Here is a 10046-nt window from a genome sequence, read left to right as displayed (position 1 = left end):
TTGGGGATTTATTTTTCCTAATATTCTTAAGTTAATAATATAATTAAACTGAGCGAGACTGACTTGATTACAAAGAAAGCTTATGCCTTGTCAGATATCTCTCATTTATTTTTTTTAGGGTTGCACGAGACCAAGACAAGACAATATTTATAAAAATATTGTATTGGTATTGAAAGACATAAGACCAAGAATTCGAAACATATTGTCTTGGTATTGTCTTGAAATTTTATTGTGATCTTGTCTTGATCTTGTCTCGAATTTGAAGGAATTTAGAGGCAAGACAAGACAATACCAAGATTAGTCTTGAGTTCTCGTGCAACCCTAATTTTTTTGAAAATAAATTGCAAAGATAACTGGACAACTGTCTCATCGATGATTTTACGGCGATTTTATTTTTGATAATCCTTCCTGTCTATAATTGGCTTCAGATCAAACCGACAGCGCAGAGTCAATTTGCGATTTTGACAGACACGTGCGCGCCTTTTTCGTCCGTTCGAGGGACAGCCAGCATATTGTTCACGAGCGAGAGTGCGGTCTGAGGGGTGCGCTCTACCCCCTGAATCAATTAAATAGATATTAGCCGTGTCACTTGACGCGGCGAGAGCGAGAGACCGACCCTTACAACGAGCGCGTATAAACATCGCGCGTTTCCGCGTGTCAAATCGGATCTCGTGTTTACCCTCCCCCGAGGTGACTTCGACGGGGGGTTGCATAAAGTTATTAGTTATCCCTCGGCGCATCCCCCTTTCGTCTCGCGACATTTCCGCGTCCCGGGAACGCTCTAATTACGTCGCGCGAGTAGCGTATGATTTATCCCCCCCCGCCATATTTTTTTTCGCCCCCGAAACCCCTCTGGTATTTTCGCCTCGCAGTAGCGCGACGCCGACAAATCGTTTTCCGATTGTCGTTTTGAGTGCAGATTTATCGTCTGGATAGCCGAACGCGTTGCGATATTCTTGGAGTTATAATAATGTCTCATTCGAGAGATTTAGGTTTATGTAAAACTATTTTGTTCATGTAGTTAGAAGTAAAAGAATATATACTAAGAGATATTAAGAAATTTATGTATCTCAAATAAATAAATTGAATGTTTATGCATGAGCATTCGTTGTATACTGAAGCATGAATGTTTCTGGATTGGCATAAGTAAACCTCTTTTCTACATTTTGCGAATAATTGCCCTCTTCTTAGTAGAAAGAACCCTGAAACTTCTTTCTAGATTTATAGAGTCTATAACACATCGGTTTGACCGAGTCTTTTTAAAAATCTGAGGAAATTAATCTGTTACATATATAATTTATATTTATATCCTATATAAATAAAAGTTATAATTTATACCCGAATACCCTATTTTAAAATAAAAGTTATAATTTATACATTTATATCTTCAAATTCTGAAATGGTTGACTAAACATTTCATAGCAGAACCGATTTTATAATTATGTCGCGAGGAAATCGTACGAACAAATATGACGAGTTCGAAGCGCGAAGGAAAGTATTATGCGCAAACGTAATATCATTCAAAATATTTGATAAAGGGAATCCGTATGGAACTGTAGGCGTAAGAGTAGAGAACGCCGTGGATGTTTAATACAACCCTCTGCTGTAATATGAACTATATACATAACTGCAAGCTGACGCCCCGGATCGATGTTCCAGGCGTCGGCGCCGGTAAGCTCCAGCTCTTTCCGCCGTCATTTTCTGGAGCGACCGATATGATACGTGATACGATATATAAAATCAAACGCGAAATTAAATTTTATTCGCACATTTCGCAGAAGAGAAACGGGCCAGGTGGAAGTTCACGTCGAGAGAGAAATTAATTTCTGAAAATTCTAATTTCTCGAAGCTGGATTAGAAAAATCCACATTAAAATTAAATGACATTCTTCACTCCATTGCTTCTTATTCCCGCATTTTTATTGTAATTTTCACGAAGAGCGCCTTAAATATTTATTACAAAATTGCTTCGGAACTGAGATTTCGGAAAACCGTTATTTACCATCATTTTCCAGTTCTAGTTATACGACATTGCTTGCTCAAAATTTTGTTATTATTATATTATTGTTATGTATTGTTACTTATTATTTACTCTCTACTCGAAGTTTAATTCATGGAACGTAAATGATTCATTTCTTACTCTTAGAAGTCGTCTCTGTATATCTTATTAGTTTGAACCACTATATTTTTAATAATAAATAATAGGTCACAATATTTAATTACATATAATATAAATATAAGGAAAAATGAAAAGAAATATGATTAAAATTGATATTGTATCTGATCTTTGTTAAGAAACAATCTACGCTAAATCTTTCCCCGAAATTCCGTTCGCACCCTGTACTACCCTACATCACGAAAATAGGGCGATTTCTAGCAAGTTCACGGGAATAAACGGGGATAATCGGAGCGAGTCGCGTAAACGCCGTCCTTCGGATTTCGCACGTGTTCGTCCGATCCGATTTTGATGCGTCGCTAACAATGCACCCGACCCCGTTGCATCGTCGCCCACAACGGGGTCACGCCTATGAGCAAAATTATAGGATTTCGTCACGGATCTTTCCAGACTTTCCTGACGCTTATTACGCGGATTCGTCGCGGAAATCCCTCGAGCAGTTGCGATGAGAGGGTGATCTAACGCGAGAAACCGACGCACGTAGGAAAAAAATAGAAGTCAATTAATATCGCAACGCATAATATAAATTAATATTTAACGATAGATATGGTATACGTTAAAAAACATGTATTTAGGTACAAATTAATGTCAAGTGTTATTAAACGTAATAATGGTTTAATGTTATATAATAGATAGATATATAGATCTCTAAGAATTGATCTATTTTATTTTAACTGCGTTTAATCAGAATAATCCCGTAAAACGTCGCATGCAATACTCGCATGCGCAATAAGAGAAATCTCATTAGAATATAGATATTGAATTATCAGTAAAAGATAGATGAGATCAAAATTCTCATTTTCAACTTTAAATCTTAACAAACGACAAAGTATACACGTACTGGAGCTGTAAACACATACTATTTCAAAAAGCAGCAATTATAAAAATAAAAATAAAATAAAATTATTCGAGATGTAGAATAGAGTATAAAGCATATTTTTTGCGAACAGCTCCATGAACACAAAACTTTGTTACTCTTTATTTGTTGTTTTATATAGTCTTAAATCCATTCTTTCACACACACACATATATACTTAATCTTTACAAATCTAAATGCAAATTTTTTAACAATTTGTATTTTATCGTTAAATATTTTTTAATCAGTAATAATACATTGCATTATTCAGTTTAATCACGTCTTTCTTTATTTTTTACCTTTACTCGAAGCAGTGTATATTAAATATTGTGATCCATTGAAAATATAGCGGCTCAAATTAATTATTTGTGTACGTAAGTGGAATTTTCAGAGTAAAAATCAAATTCGTTATTTGTGAGTTGGAAGTTTAAAGTACGAAAGCATATTCTGCAGATCATGAATTATTCGAAAATTTTTAGGTGACGAGTTTTAATATTTAGCTCGTTATGTATCAACATTGTCATCATTTTATCAACATTGTCGACGTAAATTGAAATCAATCAATCAAGATTTCATTAAGATAAGGCAACGAACTTTTTAATTTCTTTATATAATTCCTCTATATCTGCAGATTCTCGCGATAGCTCAACATATTTTTCTCCGAAGAAAAGACTAATGAAGGAGACGAAAAATCCGGCCAACACATTGAAAAAACTAATTAGCTTGTTTATTACAAACTATAAATTCAACATAAAACCAATATAAAAATCAATTTAATGCGCGGATGAAGGTGCAATAGAAATTTTCATACGTTTCTTTTCTTTTCCTCATTTATCACTCCTACATATCACTCATTTCCTACAACAATATATAACATAACTGAAAAATTATAGGATTTTTAATTTGTTTGCAAAAAATGATGAGAATTTAATATACTGAATAAAGAGCTAATACCTATACCTATAATTAGATCTTTTTATTTTTCTAATCAATTATTACACCAAAATCACATTTAAAAATAATATTACAAAATTTTAATAAATTCAAAACATTCAAATTCATTTTTTGAAAAACTTAATTTTTTGAGTTACGTTATCGTTGCAATTTAACTAATCGTACACACGGTAAACTTCTTTATCTGGTATTGCGATACCGGTTTCGAAATTTACCGAGATCCTCGTTAATCGGTGGTCCTGATTACATATTGATGTGAGAAAAAGGAAACAAAACAAAAAATTCTTATTGTACATATTGACCTTACATTATATTTATAGTCCAAATAACGCATCCTTATTCGCCAGGCCGAAAAGCTCGATTTTAGCGTTGTTCAGTTCCTGTCCATCGCTTCCATCTTACAATCTTTCGGTCGATACCCGAGATCTGCTCTCGCGGCACCGGTAGGCCGCGTCGCGGTAAGCACCGCCCAACGGGGATACGAGGGGTACGAGGGGGCCCCCAATGTCGTGGCTGCGTCGCGGCGCACGCGTCTCGCGATGAGCGTTCCGCGCGCATTCGGTGATCACGAAGAGGGCGGTTACCCCCGAAGGGGGGGGGGGTGTCCACGAAATTTCCGAAAATGCACTATCCCGGTGGAGGGTTCTCAGAAGAACGGGACGCTTGGGCCCCGAAACGTCGCAGGACGTCGTCCGAGTGTCGTCGCGCGCGATTACCCCCTCTTTTTTTTAATTTTTTTCCATCCTCTGTAAGTGAGTGAGTCAAGCACGCTGGTGGTATCCGCTCGTCGCTGGACAGGAAGCGGGATATGAGCTACACCGAACCGCTGTGGGAGATCAATGGAAATCAAGCACCAGTGAGTTCCGCACAACACGATTCACGGTGTCACTAACTTATTAATTATAAACAAGACAGAAGAGAGAGAAGGCGATCGTTATCGGCATGTTTTCTCGCTGTCGATTTGACTATAAATTATTATTAAATTATAAATGAACCGAAAAATATTGTCTGTGATAATTGGAGCAGAGTGATTAACGCACATATCGCCAATAATCAAGTGAGATATACAGGATCAGATTACAATTGCAATCCGATGTGATGCATTTTAATAATTAACAGTTAATTATTAAATCGAAATTAAGAGTGATTTCGATCAAACTCCGATTATCTCAATCGGTGATTAATCTATCTAGCTAATACTGGAAGATTGGATTAATTCGATTAAAGTTAAACGAAGTTGATAAAGGTGTCTGATACATTTCACGCGAATATCGCAGGATGCGAAAGGTGCAAGGATATTTAAAAAAATTTCCTGATTATATTTTATCATAATTTAAAAGATTTATGATATTACAGTTATTATATTATAATAACATCTAAAAAAATATATCTTAATTATTTTATGATTTAATAAATTTGTGATATGATTAAAAAATAAATTATAAGTCAATAAAATTATAATATTTATATTTTAAATGTAATTTTATTTCTAATTATGTATAATCTATTAAAAGCGCTGTAGATAGGTATCTTCCGGATTCTCGCGCGGCTTGTATTGCGACCGATTCTCTCAGACGAAATCTCATGTGTTCTTTGAAACCTGCATGTAACAGGTAATCGCGGCGGAGATGTCGCAATACGTCGGCAGTGAGATCGCCAGCTACCCGATGTGGGACAGTTCCGTTTTGTACCAGGCACAGCCGCCTGCTCATCCGCACGTGAACGAGCACGGATTGTACAGGCAACCTTGCGCGTTGTTGCACCAAAGGTAATTCATTCCACGAAGCTGACGTGGAACTGTCCACAAGAGAGAGAGTCGAAAGGTAAAGGGATATTTAGAAGAAGATTGATTAATTCTTACATAACGTTTTGTTGTGGTTTTATTGTTTTGTTCTGAAAGAAAGATTTTGGTCTGGTGCAAAATTATTTCTGCACTACGTAGGAAAACGGCCACAACAAAATTTCTGCAAGAATTATTAATTTCTCTTTTTTACTTTCCAAGAATCCCTTTACCTTTTGACTTTCCTCTGTATATCCGGTTAGAATGGTATTATTTTTTATCTGTTGAGCTTTCATGAATGCGCGTAAAAGATCCTCAATACCGATTACTATACTGCAATCATTTGATAAAATTGTGTATAAAATTCTGGAAATTTTAGTCGTTATACGCCGAACGGCCGTTCGCCAAATTTGCCGTCGTCGACGACGAAGAAACCAAGACGTCGAGTGGCGACAGTATCACAGAGGAGAGCCGCGAATATTCGAGAGAGACGTAGGATGTTCAATTTGAATGAGGCCTTCGACAAACTCCGCAGGAAAGTAAGTACTTTTATTTTAAAAATAAAATATATAAGTTATTAAACGTGTATTTCTATATTAATTTGTGTTTAGTCTATATATCTATAAATTATCAAGACTTGTCAAATTTAATTATATATTTTAAATATTAACAAATAGTTTGAATAAAATAACACATTTTTAAAGAGAAGATATAAATAGTATATTGTGCACCAAGGGGCGAAAGTAGCGTTTTTCAGACGAGTGCAAAGTGTGCCGCCCGAGCCGAAGGCGAGGGCGGCAAATCACACGAGTCTGAAAAAGCTTTCGCCCCGAGGTGCACACGATATTTTTCACAATATCTTTACGGAAAGTTCGACCTCCATGCCTAGAGAGAGGCGAGAGTGGCCATTTCACGCCAGGACGGCATAGCGGGACGAAAGTAACCACTTTCCTCCCTAGAGCGGAAAGTGATCACTTTCGTCCCTAGGGCGGAAAGTGGCCACTTTCGTCCCTGTTTAGCGGGACGAAAGTGATCACTTTCCGCCCTAGGGAGGAAAGTGGTTACTTTCGTCCCGCTAATGCCGTCCTGGCATGAAATTGGTCATTTTCGCCCCTCTCTACAGGCATGAAAAGTCGAACTTTCCGTGGAGGTGTTGTGAAAAAGCTTTTTAAAACTAAATGTAAAAAATAGAAATTATTAAAATAAAATAATAATTTAATTATACAAATAAATTGATCGTGATAAAATTAAAATAATTATAGTTATGATGAGAAAAGTAAAGTTACTACGAGCAAAATTTATAAAAATTCAATTTTTGCTTAAAAATATATAGTATATGTATAATATAATATTGATAATATAGATAACATTTTATTAATTATACAAATTAATTATAATAACGAAAGTGAGATTTTCCTTCCCGTTTCTGATTCGTTAATCCAATCATTTCTCGTGTACAGGTACCGACATTCGCCTACGAAAAACGGCTCTCAAGAATCGAAACATTGCGTCTAGCGATCACATACATCGCCTTCATGGGTGAACTACTCGGTATCGAACCAAGTAGTCCAAAACCGGAGTACATACCACGGGAGTACTATTTACCGAATTGAATCTCTTTCTCCCCTTTTGCACGATTAACGAGGCACTCATGAACCTATGCAAGTCAATGTCTTATTGGCGAAAAACTTCTAGTCGGCGAAATCCAGTCTTCCATTATTGATTAGTATTATAGCGTTAAGTATCGAAATGTAATTTAACACACGTTCGTATATAGCACATTCTTCCACAATATTACTCGATCCTTTTCGTCTTACTTACTACTCCATTAATTTTTTCGATACTATATCACTATTCGACGTTGTTCAGAAATGGAATGGAAAAATAGTAAATTAAAATTCTAATGAGTTTTTCGAGCATCCCTCGAAACATGTTCTAGTATCGAAAGGATTAAATTTTCAATCAAACCTTTTTTCTTATTATGCAGACAATAATCTTGTAACGCTTTATCGTGTCGATTATTGCAAATCTCTTACGATTGAAAGGGATGATTGCAATATTAAAGGATAAAATTAAGCTCCATTGTCGTTTATTCTTCGTAAATACACGCTGTATATTATAAGATGGCGTTGGACTGCAGCAAAAAAAAAACATTTTACACAACTTTGATGTTGAGAACTTCAGTGTTGAAAAAGTTAATCGGCAAACGATGGGAATCTCATACATATCGAATTTGTAAAATTAAGAAATTATACTTTTCCGATACTTGTTGATAAGAATATATTCATTGCGACCCGTACTTGCCTTTGTTAATGCAATGCAACCCCATCTTACATCAGTGCTATTTTTTATTTTAATAATATAATTGCTAAATGTATATATACTATTTGTCGCTGATTACCAAAACTGAGAAAATAAATAAGTGTCAAAATAAGTTAAAATAAAGATTTAAATGATAACATTATATCTGGCATTCTGCGAGAGTTTTGCGTTTGTACTTTGATCCTGAAAGTGATATGAAATTACTTATCACCCTAAATTTTCAATCAGAAAACCATAAGATTTTGAGACTGTATACTTTTATATAAAATAGAATTTAATTTTTGTAAAATTGCACGGCAATATTGGATATGTCTTTACACTATATACTATATTAAGGCATCTTTATGCGTCTAAAATATGTATATGCGTATAACGTGATTTTGTGCATTTAAAAATGCATTTCAAAGTACGTGAACAAATTCATTTAATGCAAGTGTTTATTATTTAATTGAATTCGGAATCGCGATCATTCAATTTTTCATCTTTTATACGAAATTAAAGTTTACTTCAACGGCAATACGCGACTGAAGGGAACGAGCTGTACAAAGAGGAACTCTGCACGTGCATCGCTCGATAGCGGTGGAACCTGCGCGAGATAACCCTTCGATTTACTCGACGTCGGCAAATATACCCTTTCTTATCAACCCTGCGTTGACAGAACGGTATAATCTCGCGAGATCAGAAGACCGACCGTGAGGACGATACTATAGGACGTGATCGCGCTATAAGGGGATAAAGGGTTGACCGGGAGGAACCGGTGGCCACCCAAGAAGGCGGTCTCCTTTCTCTCTGTGCCGAGCCGACCGTTTAACAGGGCCCTCTTTGATCTTTTCTTTTTCCCCCCTTTTTGCCGATTATTTTTCTCTTTTCTTTCTCTTTTAAGATTGCCGCTGGAAGATTGCTCGCTCGCGAGAAAGGGAGAGAAGACAGAATGGAGACGCTCGAACGATGCGAGTGAGCTTGTTAGGCTGACGTCTCAATTTTAACGCTCTCGATCGGGAGTCGAGAAGTCGCGGGTATTCGAAGGGGAAGAAAGATACGGAAAAAGAGAGAAAGAAAGAGACAGAGATGCTGAGGGTGGGCCCCGCATGCGTGGCGGCGTTCGCATAAGCGCCAGAACGGGCCACACGCATTCACCTTTCGCATATGTATACGAGCGAATATGTACATGTATTTACACATGTATACGTATACACACATGGCGAGCGTTACGCATTCTAGATGCCACGTTCGGAATAAAGACAAGTCCCGAGAAGACAAGAAGATAAAGTACACGCAGAGGAGAGCGGGGAGCGGTAAAATAACGCGGGCTAAAAGGGCTCTCTGTCGGGTTGTGGGAGAGACAGGGGGGGGGAAGAGGGCGAGGGGCAGATGGAAACCCCAGAGGGGACGGGAGGGAGAAAGACAACGGCGGATGGCGTCGGGGGGTGAAACCCGCGGGGAAAAGAAGAAACGCGAAGATAGGAGCCTTGGCTCATAATAGGTGGAGAGGCCGGCGCCTCTCGTAGCATCACCACGTGGCATGCGGCCAACTACTGTCTCCTGATCAATATGCTTACGGCTACCTCGCCTCTCTTTCTATCCCTTTCCTCTCGCGTCTCCCTTTTGCGCCTCTCCGTCATGAGAGAGCGGCGGATCAGGCGTTTTGGTGACGCGATGCGATGCGTTATCCAGCGTGTCAAAGGTAACCCAGGAACCATGTCGCCGTCCTTCTTCCACGTAATCCCAATGCGCGATCGAAGGATCGACTTCCTATGCGACGTACACGAGATCAGGTTGACGCGGTGCGTTCGTTGTATATATCGAATAAAATTGAAGAAATTACGTCAAGATAATCTTGATTAATAAGATAGTTATATCATCATGTGGCTTTTTTCAATCTGAAAAGACATTTCCCAAATTCCTTTTTTAAAACTCAAATTGGTAATTTTTCTTACAATATTAGATAAATAACGAATA

General features: G+C 37.4%; 1 protein-coding gene across 1 annotated transcript; it reads left to right on the top strand.

Moving 5' to 3' along the window:
• Positions 1-4649: 4649 nt before the first annotated feature.
• Positions 4650-8205, top strand: LOC112462785 (protein Fer3-like). The gene is made up of 4 exons (XM_025028808.1): positions 4650-4841; positions 5599-5753; positions 6145-6304; positions 7226-8205. The coding sequence occupies exons 1-4, from the start codon at positions 4794-4796 to the stop codon at positions 7376-7378; spliced, it is 516 nt and encodes a 171-aa protein (XP_024884576.1). The 5' UTR covers positions 4650-4793; the 3' UTR covers positions 7379-8205.
• Positions 8206-10046: the final 1841 nt, after the last annotated feature.

Source organism: Temnothorax curvispinosus, unplaced genomic scaffold (assembly GCF_003070985.1).
Source record: "Temnothorax curvispinosus isolate PA1 unplaced genomic scaffold, ASM307098v1 QBEX01012734.1, whole genome shotgun sequence".
Classification (NCBI taxonomy): Eukaryota; Metazoa; Arthropoda; class Insecta; order Hymenoptera; family Formicidae; genus Temnothorax; species Temnothorax curvispinosus.
Note: the sequence above shows the minus strand (reverse complement) of the source record. Positions and strands in the feature narration are given on the sequence as shown.

Coding starts and splice junctions, on each gene's coding strand:
- LOC112462785 (XM_025028808.1), top strand. CDS start 4,794: ATGAGCTACACCGAACCGCTGTGGGAGATCAATGGAAATCAAGCACCA. Junction 4,842..5,598: donor TCAATGGAAATCAAGCACCA/GTGAGTTCCGCA, acceptor TGCATGTAACAG/GTAATCGCGGCGGAGATGTC. Junction 5,754..6,144: donor TGCGCGTTGTTGCACCAAAG/GTAATTCATTCC, acceptor TGGAAATTTTAG/TCGTTATACGCCGAACGGCC.